This window comes from Mustela lutreola, chromosome 7 (assembly GCF_030435805.1).
Source record: "Mustela lutreola isolate mMusLut2 chromosome 7, mMusLut2.pri, whole genome shotgun sequence".
Classification (NCBI taxonomy): Eukaryota; Metazoa; Chordata; class Mammalia; order Carnivora; family Mustelidae; genus Mustela; species Mustela lutreola.
In genome coordinates, this window is record NC_081296.1 from 151,152,272 (window position 1) to 151,171,631 (window position 19,360).

Here is a 19,360-nt window from a genome sequence, read left to right on the forward strand (position 1 = left end):
TGATCTCTGAGCTTTGTGTCGTTTAACCTGTAGACAGGAATGTGTCTTCTCTACGAATGAAGTTACTAAGTACTTTATTTTATTTTAAGGCATCCTGCTATCTGAAGCAAGGAAAATTCAAGCAAGCAGAAACACTGTACAAAGAGATTCTCACTCGTGCACATGAAAGGGAGTTTGGCTCTGTAGATGGTAAGGACCCTGCTTTCGCTTCTGAGCAGACACGGTTGTTAGCGTGCATTAAAAATGGTGATTCCCAGCCGGAACTCGGTAATACTCAAGTCACCGTCTCATTTTCAAGGTAGAATTTAATTGAATTTTAGAAATGATTTTGCCGATAGCACTTAGAGGAGAGGATATGACACAGTCGGAGTGTCATGGGCTCATTGATTCGTTCATCTGCCATCCAGTGGACACGGCGGGGTCACCAGGTACTCAGTGGGTCGTGTGCCTTGTGGTCAGGGGTGATAGGCCAGCTACCCCCCGTCTTTCTGCGTTGCCCTCTCCGGAGTCCAGGCTTTGCTCTTGCACAACTCAGAGCACTAACCCCAGAAAACCTCTCTGGAGGCATCGGTGCTCTCTGGATTTACTGTGATTCTGGTTCTCCCGGCGCCAGCAGGGACAGTAGCATCAGCACCACGTGGGACCTGTTGGAAATGCAAATGGTTGACCCCATGCCAGGCCTGCTGGGTTATTGGACTGTCTCAAAGAGCCAAGGCCTGTCTCCGTATTCCTCAAAGTGCTATGGGTATTTAATATACAGTTTTGGGGTAAATATTTTAAAAGATTTAAAATGTTTCATGCAACAGTTTTATTTGTGTGTTAAGTAAGGCATTTATTTCCCTCTGCGTCAGGTGTTCCTTAAGGCGTTGGGAATGAGTGTTATTACTGGTGTGCAGGAAACCTGAGGCTGCACAGGGAAAGCGGTTTTGCTTAATAAATGTTTTCGTGTGTAGAGAGTTTCTAGAAACCACTTGGGAAAAGTCTTCGGAGTGTATTAGTTTTTTCCCCTCCTTCGCTAAGTGGAACAGTAGGTCCCTTTTACTCTCCGTGCACAGGAGGCCGCGGGCTCAGCGCAGGGGTCGTGGGCAGGGGCAGCAGCCTGCCTCCAGCTGCAGAGGCCGGTGCATTGTGTAGTGATTCCAGGGCATTTCCTTGATGCTTTTTAAAAAAAGCTCTGTTCTTGGGGGATACTTGTTTCCTTAAGATTTGCTGGCTTCTTTTCTAAAAACAAGCATAGAGTCCAGTTAAGTTCTAGTGAAAGCAGCTTTCCTGTGTTTGCCCTCCATACAGATGTCCCATGCAGGACACGAGGTGCAGATGTGTCCTGTTGCCGTCTGTGGGTGCCCTTCAGGCTCCCGGGCCTGCTGCTCATGGCGCGCCCACGCACCGGTGTCACTTGGGGTCCCCGCCCGTGCGCCCTTAGCTCGCTGCGGGCTGGCCGCCGTAGCGGTTTGCCTCGCTCAATAGCTCCGACTGCGCTCTGTGCTGTTCGTAGGCCTCAGGTACTGTTCGCTCTCCTAAAGCCGCTATTGGAATCAGGCTTCAGGTTTCTCCTGTGACGTGGCGAGTCCTGATCACACGAGGAGCCGTGGGCTTGGCCTCCCGAGAGGCAGTCTCAGTGTGGGAGCGCGTGTCATTTTCCCGACAGTCCGGGGAATTTCAGGAGTGAGGACGCGGTAGCTGAAGTGGCTTGTCCGAGGTCTGGTCGTCAGTGAGGACGGTGTGAGCTCCGGTTTCTTCCTCTGGAACTTGAGATCGGTGCTCGTGGTGGGAATCATGAAAGTTCACGCAGAGAGGGCACGTGAAAGTCACCCATGATTCCAGCACCCGGATAACCTTCTGACATTTGTAGTGTCTTTCTGTGCTGGTTGATTTATGTGCGTAAGCCATACTTCACTTACAGTCATGTTTACTTCTTCCTTCATACTTGGACCTCAGGCATTTTCCTTATAAAGAAAATTTGTCAGAAACTTCACTTTGAGCTTGCTTGTGCTCCATGGTGTGGGCACGCTGGTCGGTAGAGACTTACGGAGTGTCATGGTTAAGGTTCTTGAAAGTTAAGACGACTTTAAGAGAATATTGATCAGTATCTTTCTCCACTCTGCTCCCAGCATCTTACCCTTCGCTTAGCCCCTGTTTAATGCTGGCGTTCGGAAGTTCGGAGGCCCCCCAGCAGTGTGTGAGCATTTTAGGGGCCCCGGTGTATTTGTCCACTTCCTTGACAGCTGCCTGCCCTGTGTGGGTACATGGGATTGTGAGTCTATGTGTGTGTGTTCACGGCGCTGCACGTGGATGGCCATCTGCGTGTTTCTTCCGCCCTCATAGGCTCCACCATGAACTTCCTCTGTCCAGGTCCTAAAAAGTAGCGCCTAAGGAGGCTCACGTGAGAAATGAGAACTTGGCAGTCGCTGCAACTCGACAGCCTCTGCTCGTGGGCCCTGTCATGCTGCACTTTCATAGTACGGTATTTTTTCTCCCCTAGATGAAAATAAACCCATTTGGATGCACGCTGAAGAAAGAGAAGAATGCAAAGTAAGAATAAACTATTTTGAGAAGTTTACTAAATTGGTTATATTGTGTTTTAAGGTAAATATTCATTTGTTATGACTTAGGGAAAGCAAAAGGACGGGACATCTTTTGGAGAGTATGGCGGCTGGTACAAAGCCTGCAAAGTTGATAGGTACGTCTTTTTTTTCTTTATAAAAAATTATATTTATTGGGCGCCTGGGTGGCTCAGTGGGTTAAGCCGCTGCCTTCGGCTCGGGTCATGATCTCAGGGTCCTGGGATCGAGTCCCGCATCGGGCTCTCTGCTCAGCAGGGAGCCTGCTTCCTCCTCTCTCTCTGCCTGCCTCTCTGCCTACTTCTGATCTCTGTCTGTCAAATAAATACATAAAATCTAAAAAATTATATTTATTTTGTGGGGCGCCTGGGTGGCTCAGTTGGTAAAGCAACTACCTTCAGCTCAAGTCATGATCCTGGAGCCGAGAGACCTTGCTTGGCAGGGAGTCCTCTCTGACCCTCCCCCTTCCAGGTGGCTCGCTCTCATTTTTTCTCTCTCAAAGAAGTAAATCTGAAAAAAAATATAAAATTTTATATATTTTAGATTAGATAGAGCAAGAGCAAGCAAGCGAGCAGTGGGAGGGGCAGGCAAGGAGGGAAGGACAGGCAGACCCCATGCTGAGCGCAGAGCCTGACACAGGGCTCAGTCTCATGACCCCGAGCTCATGACCTGAGCTGAAATCAGGAGTTGGACACTCAGCCGACTGAGCCGCCCAGGCGCCCCAATAGGTATGTCCTTTGAACTAAACTGTCCTGGAAGGTGCTTGTGCTTTAAGATCACCTTGTAAATGACTGAACACGGAAAGGTCCTTCGGGTGGTACGTGTGCACAGTCTCCCACGTTCACAGATTCCAGTCAGGAAACCCGTAACTTCGTAACGAGGTCATGTACCTACACACAGCTCACTGCGATGTTGGTGAAATTCAGCTTCTGTCCAGTACCACGGCTCTGCTGCCATAGCGCAGGAGGAGGAGGTAACGAAGTAGGAAGCCAGTGTGCAGGGTGGCCTCGGAGCAGACTCTGGAGACGGCCGCATTCTGCAGGACTCCGCAGTCGCGTGTCTGGCACGTGGCAGACCCCCCTACTCCTGTCCTCGCAGCCCTTGGCACCTCTGGGGACTGTGTGGCTGCAGGGGGCAGGGTGAGACCCTCCCCTGCTGCCCTGTGAGCCTGTGCTGCCCGCACCTCTGTTTCGTCTCCCGACTGGAACGCCTTCCTGGCAGATTTTTCCCTCTCATAACTGTGACTTCCCCTAGAAGACCAGTCTGCCGGTCATCTGTTCCCGGAAAGTTCTCTGAACCCTCTTCTGGGTTCCCCATAGCACTTACCATAAGAACCAAAATTTATAGGCTTTGTATTTTCCACTGCTACGTAAATGTCTCAGAGACCTGGGGTATAGCTTCTTTATTTCGGTGCCGTAAGCGCTTGTTATGAACAAAGAGAACTGTGGAAGGACGCGTGTATGCAAAAAGCACACCTAGGTGTATTTTTAGGTTTATTTCTAGCTTTTTCTAAGATTGCTGTGAGGAGTGCAGCAGCGCCACATCCCCGTGCACACTGTTCGCTCTTCCTGTGCGTGGCACTCGCCTGCCTCCGACCCTTTGCACTTGTGCTGCTTCCCTTCTGCTTGTGGACAGGAGGGAGGTGCATAGCAGTGTCACACACCGTGTCCTCTTTACTGCCCGGCGACAGAGCAACTCTGCTCCAGGCCAGGCATGGTGGTCCTCAAACAGAGCCAGCACACACGCTTCTGTTGACGGGGCTGGTGGATGGTGAGAGCAGCTGTGGCCTGCAAAGAGCACATGAGCGTGTCGTGCTGGCTGCGGGGCTCAGCACAGCGGGCCCTGGCCCTGGCCCAGCGGAGGGTTCCACGGGAGTGTCGGGGGCAGCCCCACTGCTGAAAAGTAGGCAGGTGGTCCTTTGGGAGAGAAGAACTTTAAAGAGGGACACCTGGGTGGCTCAGTTAGTTAAGTATCCAGCTCTTGATCTCAGCTCAGCTCTTGATCTCAGGGTCTTGAGTTCAAGTCCTGAGTTGGGCTCCATGCTGGGCGTGGAGCCTGCTTCAAAGAAGAAAAAACAAACTTATGGAAATTTATAGTTTAAAAAAGTACTGTAGAAATTTAAAAAGTACTTCTCACAAACTTGTTTGTTAGTGCTTTAGATTTTGTGCGGTTAATAGTAGTTCTAAAACTTGTATTTAAGAAGTCTGTGTATCTTATGCTTTCTTACAGTCCAACTGTTACAACTACTTTGAAAAACCTTGGGGCACTTTACAGACGTCAAGGCAAGTTTGAAGCTGCAGAGACATTGGAAGAAGCTGCCATGAGGTCCCGTAAACAGGTCAGTGACCTGCCTTCTGTTCTTAACTCACATGTTGGGCCTTTGAGTGTAATGACTCTCTTTTATATGACTTGTCAAAGGCTTGATTTAGAAATAGAAAATATTTTAGCTTGTGCAAGGAAAGTTATATTGTTTAAAAGGCTTAACTGTGACACCAAAAGCACAAGCCGCAAAAGAAAAACTTGATCAGTTAGATTCATCACCATGAATTAGAAATGTTGGTGCACTTAGGACACAGGAAAGTGAAGGCCCCCACAGAAATGGGTGGGAGCATTTGCAGGTCACATCTGCTGAGGACCCAGTGCCCAGAATGTGTAAGACAGAAGGATCTCCTAGTTTAGAAGTGAGCGACGGAGCTGGATAGTCATTTCTCTGCTGACGGCACACAAATGCCCACAGGCGTGTGAAGAGATACTCTGCGTCCCTTGTCAGCAGGGACGTGCACATCCGACCGCTTCACAGCCGCCGCGGCGGGGATGGCGTGAGTCCAGAGCAGACAGGAAGTAGCAGGTGTGAGGGCAGGACGGAGCGGCGGGAGCCCCCGTGCGCCGCCGGCGGGGTGGGGTGTCGTGGGCTGGTGCGGTCACTGCACACTCAGCGGTCCGCTGCGAGGTCGGACTTGGGCTGAGGTGCCGTCTGTGGAAGCTCGGGAACGGCGTGCTCGCTGCCCCGTGCCCGGGAGGCTGCCGGGTAACCAGTGAATGCGTTACTCTGTGCGCGCGCGTGCGTGGCAGCGGATGAGGCTACCTAAAGGGGGGTTTGGTTTCGGTTTGTCTTCAGAGGATCGGAGAGGCAGGTGTGAGTTTTTCCCCTTCCTTAGTGGTATGTGTGTCGGTCGTTGTGTGCTTGTTCATGGCCAGTTCTGTCTGAGATTAGAATAGCCCATATATGCCCGAGAGATTTTTTTCTCTCTAAAGAATCTGTGCAGAGTGATGAGAGCAGACCCGGTAGCAACGCTGTCTCCGCCCGTGCCCCTTTCTTCAGGGCCGTCACCCTTCAGGGGTCCTCTGGCTCTGGAGGGCTGCGTGGGGGGAGAGCGCCCTGTGGCGTCGGCAGCCTCCTGGGGCCTGGCTGTGTGCGGGCCCTGCTAGGGAGGCCGGGTGGCGTAGGCCGTCCTGGTGCCCATCCTGGCCTGGGAGTGTGCCCACCACTCATCTTCAGGAGTCTTGCCAGTAATCCAGGCTTCGTTCTCAGGTGCCGGGATAGTGTGTATCAAATGAGCCAAGTCTGGGGTCATGAGTTGCAGGAATTTAAAGGAAGGGGTTGGCCATGCTTTCCCGGGAGTGCTGCCCTCGTGCCGGCTGCGGGGCCACGGTCTGCCTTACTGTCAGAGTCACAGTGGCACGGCGTCTGCTTGACGTGTGTGCCTGTTGGGGAGGAAACTGTGAAAGTCGGTACAGGTGTCACATTTGCAGGAGCTGCTGGGGTTAAAATCCCACTTAGAATAGGGAACGTGTTGCGTCTGGGTCTTTTGAACTAAAATGCATGTGGAGAACAGTCTTGGCCATGTTCGTGGTGCGGGAATGTTTTAGCCCAAGTGTGCACGGGGCCCTCCCTGCCGAAATGAGGCGAGGGCTTGCTGCTCTCCTCACTCCCTGGTGGGAGTGTGTCCCAGCATCCCACCGTGAGGCCTGGCAAGCAGAGAAGTGGAGGGAATTGCACGCTTGCACGCCTGCCTCCCTGGGCCTGTCGTGGATGTTCGCTGCCCTCGGGCACAGCCCCCCACTGCTCTGTCCACCAGGCCTGTCCTGGGCGCAGCATTTCAGACTTGTGTGCATCACTGCGTTCCCTTGTGAATACTTAAGTGTGCAGATCACTCACGGGGGCCCAGTATTTGCTTTTTTTTTTTTTTTTTTTTTAAAGATTTTATTTATTTATCAGAGTGAGAGAGGGGGAGAGAGCGAGCACAGGCAGACAGAGAGGCAGGCAGAGGCAGAGGGAGAAGCAGGCTCCCTGCTGAGCAAGAAGCCCGATGTGGGACTCGATCCCAGGACGCTGGGATCATGACCTGAGCCGAAGGCAGCGGCTTAACCAACTGAGCCACCCAGGCGTCCCTTCTTTTTTTTTTTTTTTTTTAATTTGAGGTAAGTTTTGTGAAGAGTGAAATGTCTTAAGTGTATATTTCTGAGAATCACTCTTCTGTGTGTAAGTGCTGTTTCTGGGTTGTTTCTTCCCCGGGAGAAGCTCAGCTGTCCTAGAGTCCTTCGTCAAGCTTCCTTCTAACGGCTCCAACCCTCCCCCTTGCCTGGCTCACAGGGTCTTGACAATGTTCACAAACAGAGAGTAGCCGAAGTGCTGAATGACCCTGAGAACATGGAGAAGCGGAGAAGCCGGGAGAGTCTGAACGTGGACGTGGTCAAGTACGAGAGCGGCCCTGACGGAGGGGAGGAAGTGAGTATGAGCGTAGAGTGGAACGGGGTAAGTACAGTACACAGCCGCCGGCCGGTCGCCGGGAGGCCGCCTGGCCCAGGCGCCCAGCAGGACTGCTGTCCTGCAGCTTCCTCTGGCTCACATGCTAGACACTGTCCTTTCCTCAAATTAAGTATGAATTAAGCTTTCTGTGAGTGCTTACCTTCTGCTAATAACGAAGTCTGTTACTTGTTTGAAGTGGTCATTTTCTTCTCCGTAGGGACCCATGAAAGCTGTTTGGCTTCACTTTGAGCGCTGAAATGCTGATTGAGTGTCCTGGTTACTTAGAGCCACAGTCCGTAACCTGGTTTTATTTTAATATTAGGGTTAATGTGGCAGAAAACTAACTTGCTTTTTTCACTTACCCATTTTCGTTGCTAACTCCAGTGCTCCTAATGTCACTGACCAGTGCTGTAGGTGTGTGAGAATTGCTTTAAATTCCTTAAGGGGAGGTCCTGTTTCAGACAGAGCTGGCCTCCAGATGAGAGCGGTTGGGGCGGCCGCTCTTCACGGCCCCCCTCGGTGCTGACCGCCGTGTTCCCGCTGAGGGTCCCGTGGCTCATCTGCCTGCACAGTCCTCTGCTAGAGGTTTTCGGATCCAGAACACGTGCCCGGGTTTGGAACATGTCACTCCTAGCCAAGCTCTACCTCTGGGTTTCGCTCGTTTGCCCTCGTGGAGGTTCTCGCCACGGCTGTTTGCCCAGTGGTCGCCAAAGAGTGTGTGGCCTCCCGGACATTGTTTCTAGCAGATGTTGGTCACACAGGGCAACGCTTTTGTATGTTGAGCTGGCGTCTTTGGAATTTTGCTTTTACCAGGGAGAGTTGAATGCAGGATTAGGTGCCCCATCAAAATGTTGTATTATTTTTCTTTGAAGTTGCAGTAGGTGCAGTTTGGTTAGGTAATTTTGCAGATGTTTTGCCAAATAGTAATCTTGGGCTTTCCTATACTCTTATCTTTTTGAAGGTATTTATTTGGGGGATTTTCTGTAGATGGAGTGGTTTGGTAAGGATACAATATTTTCTACATAATATTAGAGGCCAAAATTTTAGGGAGAGCGTCTTTTTGACTGTCTTTATCTGGCAGCTGCCTTGCTTTGGTGTTTCTGTGCCAAGACAACCAATCAGCATCTGCTTTTCTATTCCCCCAGTGGGCAGTAGTCTAACACATCAACGGCGGTGGCCAGGCCTCCTCTCTCCTGCGTCTGGCCACACTGTGTACTGTACTGCCCCTGTGATTCCTGTCGCCCTGCATGCCTCGCGTAGAGGGTCACATCCCTTCCCTGGTCTGCAGACGCCAGGCTGCAGGTTTTGGTTCTCTTGAATGAAGTTCTGGAGGAACTTTTTCTTGAGACAGTATTTCTAGGTCAATCCTGTCGTGCAGTCCCGTCATAAAATAATTTACAGTGCAGAGTTCTGTCTGAGACTTGGGTGAGGGAAAGCTGGTTTCCGCCCAGTGTGCAGGGCTGGTAGGCGGCTTCCTGTGGGCTTCCCGTGGGGCCTGCTGCCGGAATCACGGATGCAGAAGGCAGAAGCCATCCTTCCTCTGAGTGCATTCTTGGCCCTGCTTCCATTTCACATTTTCTGTCTCGCTTTGGACATGCTCACTTAGCACACTCACGCGGGGGTGTGGACACCTTTTTACTTGACTCTTGGACACTGGAGGCTCTGGGTCTTCTCCAGAGGCCATCGCAGGGCTTATTGGGGGGTGGGGGTGGTCCACGGGGTGAAAAAACGTAGATCCCAGATCTTAGGTCGTTCCGGACTTTCCTTGAGCCGCAGAAGGGGCCCTTTCTTCTCAGAGAGTCTGAGATCAAGCATCAGGTGACTCCGGAACTGCCTGGGGGTAGTGCCTGGGCTGCTGTGCTCACCGCCGGGCCCTGCAGCCCCTGCTCAGACCCGGCTCAGTCCAGCCTTCGCGGGAAGGCCTGGCTCGCAGGTTCTGAGGAGGTGGTGCTGAGCTCTCCCGACCTCAGGCCGGACTTTCATTTCCAGAGCGTACTGTGATGGTTTAAGAAGAGGTGATACAGGCAGTACGCACACCAGGACTTTTTTCAAGTCTGCCCGACAGAGGTGCAGATGTCTGCTGCTGAAGGAGCCCCGTGTGGATGCTGCCTTCAGCCTGGATGCCTGCACTGCGCCCCCATGTTAGACTTTGCCCCGGTGTGAGACTGAGCGACTCAGGCCCTCAGAGTGGGAGTCCGGCGTTCCCTGTGGTGATGAGGCACGTGGTTGAGAGCAGCGGCCACCCGCAGTCGTTTACCTGTGCACGGTTTGGGTGCCAGGCCGTCCAGACCAACTGGGAACAAACTGGGAGTTTAGGTGCCGAGGCTAGACCCATCTTCTGTAGTTTCGTATTTCAACCTGGTGTTCTCTAAAGGTGGCTTCACGGTTCTGCTGGTGCGTGTTATTCTAGGAACTTGTCACACTTACAGTGAGAAAGTGCCACCTAGATTGTATCTTATATTGGGGTTCTGCATTAGATTTTAAGTTTTTAAAAAAGGATTTCGGTGCCCTTTAAAAAGTTAACTGCTGCCGCAGGGAGAAGCCTTCTGTTGCCATGTGGGGCGGGCGCTCCTGCAGCGCGGGGACGGCCGTCCCGTTCTGTTGGCATAGCCGTGTGCAGGAGCCCGTGTATGTGAGTGAGTGTGGTTGGTCCCAGTATTCAGAAATAACATGAAAATCAGAGGGCAGTGTGGGCCAAGGTCGGGCAGTCTAGGTTCTGATTGTGCCCTACAGCTGCCAGGAGTCTGGGTCCGCACAGAATCCCGTGCTGTTAAAATGCCAGAGAAGTAAGGTTACCGAATATACTGTAATCATTCATGTGACATTTCTGGATCAAGTTTTTAGGGAAGTGCAGTTCTGTTAAGTACATACCATTAAGATGGTGATTAAAGGACTGGAAAACGTAACTGCCTCACGCTTATTTTTGTATAAAGAACACAGAGCTGAAAGTCATTGTCAAGATAAGTCTGAGTTCTCTCTTCTGGTCCCGTTAAAGATGCAAATGCTGTGTGCATAGGAATCCTATTTGGCCAGATTGGATTGCCTTTACTTTACCCGCTGTGCATATGGCTGCCGTCCCCTCTGAGGGCTGTGGCCACGTGCCTGGAGTCGGGGCCCCTCGAATGCGTGGGCTTCCTGCGCTGCACCATTGTGCAGCTGTCCCACGAGGGCCCCAGGAAGCATCACATCCTCCGTTCCGTCTTCTCCACTCTGTTCTGTTTCTGACTTGCCAGTTCCCAGCAGGGCCCTTCCGGAGGAGCCCGCCCCTCCTGCATGCATGGGAGCACTTGTTTTCCCAAAGATACTGACCTCATGCCCAAGATGACTGAGGAATGGGATAGTACAGACTGTTAATTAGAAATAGAGTTAGTTTTAAAAATGGTATTAGGAAGGGGCGCCTTCCTAAGCATCAGTCGGTTGAGCGTCTGCCTTTGGCTGGGGTGGTGATCCTCGGGCCTGGGATCGAGCCCTACATTGGGCTCCCTGCTCAGTGGGGAGCCTGCTTCTCCCTCTGCCTGCCTCTCTGCCTCTGCTTGTGATCTCTGTCAAATAAATAAATAAAATCTTTACTTTTACTAAATAAAATCTTTTGAAAAATTATATTAGGAAAACAACAGGAGTATAACAAAGAAAAAGAACAAAGAATTACTGCCTTTTGTTTCTTAGCTTATATGCTACAGTGTTCATTTCTGTTCAGAAACCCACTTCTTTGATGTTAAGTATTCTTTCCTGGCAATACAGAGAAGTAGACTGTTTTTGAAAGAGTTAGAATGCGGGAGACCTCCCAACTCTCCAGCTTTTACTGAACAGAAATCCACCCGGGGTTGGGGTGGGCTTTGGGGTGGGCTTCTGCTGTTGCTCCCACTGGTTCTGGAGGGTGAGTGCGCGGAGGGGGTGGGCAGCCTGCTCCCCCCCACCCCCGCCAGCCAGGTGCTGCCTCCCGAGCCCAGCTCCTGGGCGCCTGCTGCAGGGCGAGGGATGGGGCCGGGGAGGCCTGTGTGTGTCCCACATGAAGTGTTTCCGGAATCTGGTCGCTCCCCTGTAGTCTGCTGAGTGGCCTGGGAGGGATAAGGAGCACTGCCGTAGTGTAAGCGATGAATTCTGAAACGAACTGCAGGATTGTACTGTTTGCGGAATTAACAGTTAAATGTCCTTTCTCTGAAAGAGCAACAAGAACTTGTGTTTTCTTGTCCTCCCAACATTTGCGGGAAATTGGTAACAAATCTTATTTTTCCATTTTAAAGATGAGAAAAATGAAGCTCGGGCTGGTTAAATGATTTGCTGAGCGTCCCATGGTGAGTCAGAGTGGGTGGGGGCTCGGTCCCTGCAGGCCGGGGCTTCCGTACGGGACCACTGGGGTTCCGGTCTGCTGAGACCCGGGGTGCACTGCTGCCTGTGGAAATCCATTTTCTAGAATTAATCTTATTTTGGATAATTTGGATCAACTGCATGTTTAAAATGTGCTAAAGACTAAAGTCATTGGTTTTTTTCAAGTTTTTGAACTGTCTAAACGGTTAGAGCTCTTAAGAGAAAGTCCCCTCTGATGTCAGAACTCCACAAGAGTTCAGGGGTGTCAGAGGATTCCTGATGAAGTTAAAGGTTTGATGAACGGCCTCTTCTTATGTGCAGCCTTTATCTTTTGGTCACTGTTGATGTTTCTCAATATGGAATCTCCTTTCTGTACAGTTCCTGGACCTCGTGATAGTAAGTATCCTGGAGATTTCTAGCACAGTGCTAATCCACGCTCTGGGCACGGAGTGTTACTTTGATGACACGAGTGACTAGTCGTAAAAGGCAGCAGACGGCCCCAGTACCTCTTGGTCCTGGGCTGATAGAAGCAGGCGGAAGGTGATCCCGGATACTAAAGGGATGAGAAGCACTGCCGAGATCTGTGACCTAGAAATACTGTAAGCCGCGCTGCGTTCCGTGGGGGCTGGCTCTGTTCTCACAGCGGGCTCACTGGGCTCTCTCTCTCCGTTTCTGTCCGACAGGCCTAGCTGCCTCATGTGACGCTCACACTGTCTCCTGCATGACGGGCGGCTCCTCCAGCTTTCCTTCTCTCTCCAGTGCTGACTGCTGTGTTTAGCAATCCCCTAGGATTCTTGTCAGAGCGCCACCTCTCTGTGACTGGCCATTCCTTTCGGTGCTGCTGTCCTTTTTGGGGGGTTCCTTATCTCTGTATACATGTAGCTCTGCCAGATATGTACTTAGTAATTAATATCAACTGTGTTAATAAAAACCATTTACTGTGTGATACGTGAGTTTAAGAATTAAGAGCGATTAGTCGTTCACTTTGATCAAAGGTAGTTAGAAGTCTCCTGCAGGTGTTAATGCCGTGGCATGACAGTGACCGTGGAACTAGCTAGGCCGTAGGAATAGGGCATGTGCTGCTTCTGTTGCCCTCTGAGACCCGGCGGGGCTGCCCGTGCCCCGGGCTCTCCCCTTAGGATCTCGCTCAAGTAGCATTTGCTGTGTAGTCTCTGTGACATTTTGGCAATTTTGCTTTTCTCCACTAATCTTTAAGTGTTCAGTGATTTGTGTATTTGTGTCTTTCTAACTTCTAATAAACTCACTCCAACTGACCCGTGTCTTGGTGTCTGTCTGCCCGGTAGAACGTCTCACTCTCTCCGTGGAATGCGGCACTGCGTGGCTTCTTGAAGGAACGGGGCTGCTTTAATCTCACTGAGTGATTCATTCTGAGAATAAAAGTTGCTCATACACACAGTTTTTCAAACTCTGGTTCTTGGTTTTCATACCCAGATAGATACCGCCAGATGTTTCACTGAGTACCGGGGCCACTTAGATGAGAGCCGGACACCTGCAAGGTGTCGGGGGTTCAGTTATTATATGGAATGACTGTTTTATTTAATTTCTGACCACATTTACAGTCAACATTTAATAAAACTTTTTAAAAATGTACCAAAGGGGCGCCTGGCGGGCTCAGTCAGAAGAGCGTGTGGTTTTTGCTTTGTGGGGCTGTGAGGACAAGCCCCACTTCGGGTGTAGAGAATGCTCGCGTCCATGCCTCAGTAAACATGATGGAATGTACGGAAGAAGCAGTGCACCTAAGTGCTGCCTGTGCACGAAAGTGTTAAAAAAAGCTGTCTCTGTCAGCCCTCACTGGTGTGGGTCCAGTTCTGTTAAACGGGGACCAGATGCTTCTGTTTTTATTAAATGTGGAATTTGATTTGGGTGATCTTCCAAGAAGCAGCCTTAATTTCCTTGAGACCTTTTCCATGTGTGACCTTTTGTTTCAAAACAGCGATATGATTTTGGGGGATATTATTTTTTGTTTGAACTTCATGGTCAGAGGTTTTCGTGATCATTGGATTGTCTTGACTGAAATTTAAAGTGGGTAGATTTCTATTTAAAGTGTATTTACAAGACCTGGCAAACGTAATTTCTGTAGCAGCCGTATTGCCAGCAGGTCACAGACAAGTAGGCCAACCTGATGTGAGTTCGTGTTTGCATTCAGCTTTGCCTCTCAGGAGGCCAGGACGGGCCGTCTGCAGTCTCACATGTTTCACGTCTCTTTCAGGACGGCACGGGATCTTTAAAGCGCAGTGGCTCCTTTAGCAAACTCCGGGCTTCAATTAGACGCAGCAGTGAGAAGCTGGTTAGGAAGCTGAAGGGAGGAAGCTCTCGAGAGAGTGACCCAAAGAACCCCGGGTAACTATCCTCCTGCAGCCCCTGCTGACCGCCCCACCGCGCGGCGTCCCGCTGCTCCTCGCGTCCCCGCCCCGGGGCTGGAGCGGCTCCGGCCCGTGTCCTCGGGGCCCGCAGAGAAGCACCGCGCAGCTTCGGCGCCCAGGCTGGAAGGGCGGGCCTTCCCGGCCTGTGCGGTTCTGCGGTTTTGTTGCTGCGCGTTCAGAAGAGCCCCAGCATCGACCAGTGGGAGCTTTGTATGAAAACACGGAGCACGATCACTTGCTTACACTCGATAGCTGTTCCTTCTCTTTTTAAATTAGTGTTAGTGTAAATCCTTTAAAATTAGCTTTTAAAATCTTTTAAAAATCGTACCAGTAGCTGTGACTGTGTGAGACTCACCGGCATTACTGCAGGGAGAGGGATGGTGTTAAGCAGGATCGCAGTTGGAGGACTGGAGCGGAAGCGGTTCCTTTAGGAATCGGGAACAACAGCCCACATTTCCGTGTGTTTAAAGGAGGTAGACTCATGGGTCTTAGAGTCTCTTGAACAACAATATTGAAGTTGTCAAAGGAATTTGGTTCGGAATTCTGTTCTTTGCAAGATGCAGCAGAGTGTTAACAGTCTGCCCCGGTTTCTGGGTTATTTCTGGCATGAACAGCATCTTGTTTGGGATGCGTTTCTCAGAGGCACTCTTTTGTCAGCTGTTTTGTGAAACTCTGAATTCCTAAGTGGTGCCTCCTTTTTAAAGATGGAGTCTGAGTAAAACTCCGTTGTCCAAGTGACTCTACTTCCCCGTCCATGGGCAAGGAGTCTCCTGCTGCCGGACTGGGAAGTGGGGCCCCTTCGCACAGCGTGTCAGAGACTGGAGGTGAACAGGCTCTTCTAGCTGCCTGCCGGGGCATTCTGAGGGGCGTCTCATCTTGTTCTGGTCTCTGTCAGTGAGGGCCTACCTCCTGCACCCCTGGGCCCCCCCGTGCAGCCGTGTAGGCTCAGCCCCTGAGCTGGGGAGCAGAGGCCCTGGTCTGCTTTCCGCCCTGTGCCCCAGGTGTCTCTGCTGGGGACACACACATTTTTTTGATGGCACGTATGGCAGGACAAGGAATTTGATCTGAGTAGGTGGCTGTCACCCTGCTTCTCAAGGACGTTTCCAAGCCCGTTTCTGAAGAGGGAGTCTGTGAGCGCCACATGTTTGTTGCGAAACTGCCTGGGAGATGCAGTGTTGAAAGCCAGCCGGGGCTTCTGGAAGGACGTGGGGCTGAGCAGCAGACTGCCGTCCTGTCCTGCTCTCGGCACCAGAGCCGGCCGCCCGACGGATGAATGTGCATCCGGGAAAGGAAATTGCCTTTGGGATAAAGTGCTTGTTTTAAAATATTTACAGAACTAAATGGTAGGTCACTCTGCCCCGTTTTTGTTTTCTGGCCACGTAACAAGGATCCGAACAAACCGTTGAACAGTTGCGTAGCAAATGTCCGTGGACTGGATCTGATGTGCGGAAGTGCCCTGTCCCCGCGGTCCTCTCCATGCGCCATCGATTGGCTCCTTCAGGGCAGACACGCTGTGGCCCTTGGCGGATCTGGATGTTCTGAAGCTTTTTAAATGCAGAGTCCAGTTCTGGCACTAAGTCCGTGACCTGGCCCTTCCTCCCCACGTGACAGAGCTCAGTTCTGTGTCTCCCTCCTGTGCTGGCTTCTGTCTCGGCTGGGACGTATCCCTGCGAGCGCCCTCACAGCCTCATGGGGCTGGCCGCACGCGTGCGCGCACGTCGTCACGTGTAGTGCTGGAGGTGGTCCCTCACTGAACTTGATAAAAACGTCAATGGCTCTAGGAATTTTGTCCCATAAAATGCATAAAACTGAGTCCTCTGTCAAGGTGAGAGTGACTGTATTCACTGGACCAGTGGCTCTCAGACCTGAGCATCCGCGTCTCCGGCGGGGTCTGAGCAGACCGCCGGGGCCCCAGCCGTCAGTTCATGGTGCAGTGGGCCTGCACCCCCCACCCCTCACACCACTGACTTTTCTAGCAAGTTCCCAGCTCGTGCCAGCACTGCTGGTCCAAGACCACATTCTGAGAAGCCCCAAGTTGGTGTTCTTCCTGTTCTGTCCACGGTGGTGGTGGTGGGGGTGTGGATGGAGCTCGCTGTGCCGGGGGAGACTTGCGGCAAGGTCAGGTTGTCTTTACTTGCGTCTTGTAAGGAAAAGAGTGTGAGGAGGGGAGTCCTATGACTCTTAGAAAAAGTCCGTTGGCCACTTAATAAGAATTAAGTGTGCAAGTCGCCAGTGCGATTTGGTGTGAATTTTCCTTTGTTCTTGAGTAGTGCTGTGTAGAGGAAGCTTGTGCAGAATCCAGCCGCACTTACGTAGAATTCGTGGGGTTGTCGTGTTCGTGTTTGTCCTGGCTCGGGGATTTTGGGAGTGAATTTTACTTGAGGTTAAGTGAATTAAGGTCTTTGCTTTTGGTGGAGCTCATTCAGTGAGAACTCGGTAAGTACCTGCCGTTTTCCGGACGCGGTGCCCATGGTGTTGGCGGCCACTCGGTGGGGACCTGGGCCCTCGTGCCCATTCCCGGCACACTGACACGACTGGTCTTGCTGACCCTCACGCGCGCTCGAGCCTCACGGCCGCGCGTCAGCTCCCAGAGCACACGCTCGCACGCGCTGCTCGTGCCGAAGCCGCTTCACCGTTGCAGTTCCTGTTGCGGACGTTTGGAAAGATCCCCGAGCACCCGGTTCTTTTTTATCTTTCGAAGCGAAGGTGGTTTTCTGTTGGAGGGCGTGTCTGCTGGCGGTAGGCGGGAGTGGTAGCGTGGCTGGCCCCCATTGCGCTCAGGGGGTAGGTGATGTGCAGGATAGTTCATCAGGTGTTCTAAAGGTGTCAAGTAGGAGAAAAAGTTAATACACATTTAAATTACTAGATTTCCTTGAAGGTAAAGCCATGAAATTTGTTTCAAATTTTGAGTTGAAAGCAGAGGAATCCTAGCTTCTGAGTTTATTTGGCTAATAAAAAATTTTTCCTTTTAATATAAAAACATACAAAGTACACAAGCATGTAGATATGTATCAGATCTTAACGCTGAGCTTCAAGAGGTCTTTTACATGGTCCCTTAGGGTGAGCGGTGAGTTTGGGGGAAGCGCCAGGCTCCCTTCTTCAAACTGACCTGACGTGCCCGGCAGACTCAGGCTGAGCCAGAGGGCTGGACAGGCAGAGCTGCTCAGCTCCTCCGCGAGCCAGGTGTCACATGGGGACGTGTAACCACGTGTGGGGTTTACACACAGTGTTTCAGACAGTGTGTCGCTGAGACAGACACAGGGAAACTGCTTTTTCTCTACTGGGGTTTACATACGGATACACCTGGGGCGTCCATGTTAAGAACTGGACAGACACCCCAGCCCCAGTGAGATAAAGGCCCACGCTCCTTGAGGGATGGCTCCAGGGCCTCCCGCACGGTGACAGAGGCCTTGGAGGGGTGTCTTTGCTGTGTTTGCTGCTCTCGGTTGACTGACACGCTGGTTTGTCCTTTTGCATGTCCACTGACCTGTTCACAGCATGAAGCGGGCCAGTTCCCTGAATGTCCTTAACGTGGGTGGCAAGGCCGCTGAAGACCGTTTCCAAGTAAGGAGCCCTGCCCCACTCAGTGCCCTTGACTCCCTGGCCGAGGCTCGCTGGGCAGCCGCAGGCCCTTCCCGGCACCACTGCCACCTCCGACGGCCTCGGGGACACTTCAGTGTCTCTGGGTCTTAGAGACGTGGCATAATGACATTCCCGGATTCTGTGTTAATCTGATTACATGATTGTGGGAATGTGCGAGTCCTGAGCGTTCTCTGCATATTCACGCATTTGAATGGTCGAATTAAGCCAATTAAAATTTAAATATTCTGATAAAGTAGTATCAAAACTTGGCCACTCAGTGGGTATTATTAATTTGTATGATTTTTAGCCTCTGGTAAGTTTGTAACTAATTCATTGTCCAGTTAAGCTGTTGTTCAGTGTTTTAAAACTATTAGGCCTTTACTTAATGTAACTGATGTACTGTCACTTGCACACCAGTCTTGAGCACTCGTTCTGGTGTCCCAAGGCTTGCATGAAGCTGTCCCCTTCACATTTAAAACTGTGGCCCCTTCTTCTCTTCCGATGTTCCATTTCTTTCAACATCTGGTGTGACTGTCTGGCTGTGGCCAAGGGTGCTGAGCGGACCTGGCAGCCGAACTTCCGGCCGGGAGAGCCTTGTGGCGGAGCGGTTACTACTTGTCCACCAGTGACCAGAGTGCCTGGCCATTGCACCTCTTAGCAGCCCCGGTCCAGCTGTTCACCTCTCGGACACTTGCTGGCGGTCACAGGCCACCCTCCTCAGGCCCCGCACCTTAGGCACTGGCTGTTCCCAGGGTGCTTTCTGCCAGGCCCCCGGGCAGACGTGAGGTGCTGGTAGCGCTGGGCCGTGTGCCCGGAGCGCGCCCGCTCGTGAGAGCAGAAGGTGCGGTTGTCCCAGTGGTCCTGGGCTCATGTTTCCGTGTTGGCCCGTGCCCGGGAGCCGAGCAGACTCAGGAGTGGTCCTGCTGTGGTGCTCACACCCTGCGCCAGCACCCTTGCCCTCTGGAGTACGGGTGAAGTGTAATTTTTTCATTTGTTTTCTCACGCAGGAACGAAATCCTTGTCTGGCAGACTCGCGAGCTCTGAGTGCCAGCCACACTGACCTGGCCCACTGAGGGCCGAGGCAGAGCTAGCTAGAACCCCCGAGACTAAAGAAGCACTGAGGCCCGCGGGCTTTGCCATGCCCCTCCCCACTCAGCAGGGGCCCCCCAGCTCCGGGGTTGCTTCTTTTTCTAGCTAAGTGCTGTCGCCGTCTCTTGGAGGTTTGCCTTGAATTCTGTTAAGCTGTCGGCGCTGCTAGCGACCAAGAGGGGCCAAAGTGTGAGCGTGAGACCGGCCGGGCGTGGAGGCCCGCGGAGGCCCCGGCAGGTGGCTGCAGCTCGTTGGGAAGCGGCCGCTGCTCCCGGGACACTTGTACTCTCTGCCGCTACGCCAGGATCGGTTGTAAATGTTCACACTGTATTAAGGCTGTAAATTCAGACTCTGGAACCTCACGCTGCTCCCTTCTACACTGTGCATCTGATGGCCTCTGGCAGTGCCCCCAGGGTTCAGAGTGGCGCTCGGGAGCGGGAGAGATGGGGGCCGCCCTGATGGGTTTGGGTCTCGGCTGAGCCCCGCTCCCGCAGCGCAGCCACTCCACGCGCTCTGCCCAATGCGCCGTGGGCTCCTGCGCCCGGCCCTGCGGAGGCCATGTCCCCCTGCCAGCCCCTGAGCATCAAGCACACGGGGGCGTGGGTCTTTTTTCAAAAGGTGTTCTTTGTAGTGTTAAGTAGCACGGGGTAGGTTTTGACGGGAACGTGTCCCACGCTGCCCAGGGC

General features: G+C 52.2%; 1 protein-coding gene across 19 annotated transcripts in view; it reads left to right on the forward strand.

Annotated features, from left to right (window-relative positions):
* Window positions 1-19,360, forward strand: part of KLC1 (kinesin light chain 1) — a 53,025-nt gene that overhangs the window by 29,128 nt on the left and 4,537 nt on the right. For 2 of the 19 annotated variants that reach the window (XM_059183244.1, XM_059183245.1), the window contains exons 9-16: window positions 90-189; window positions 2,483-2,532; window positions 2,613-2,680; window positions 4,791-4,899; window positions 7,156-7,317; window positions 13,850-13,980; window positions 17,501-17,567; window positions 18,593-19,341. In XM_059183244.1, coding sequence (XP_059039227.1) covers window positions 90-189; window positions 2,483-2,532; window positions 2,613-2,680; window positions 4,791-4,899; window positions 7,156-7,317; window positions 13,850-13,980; window positions 17,501-17,567; window positions 18,593-18,658 — 753 coding nt within the window. In that variant the 3' untranslated portion in view covers window positions 18,659-19,341. Of the gene's footprint in view, window positions 1-89; window positions 190-2,482; window positions 2,533-2,612; window positions 2,681-4,790; window positions 4,900-7,155; window positions 7,318-11,555; window positions 11,607-12,302; window positions 12,894-13,849; window positions 13,981-17,500; window positions 17,568-18,592; window positions 19,342-19,360 lie in introns of those variants that run through there. The other 17 variants (XM_059183246.1, XM_059183249.1, XM_059183247.1 and 14 more) reach the window with 17 other exon arrangements.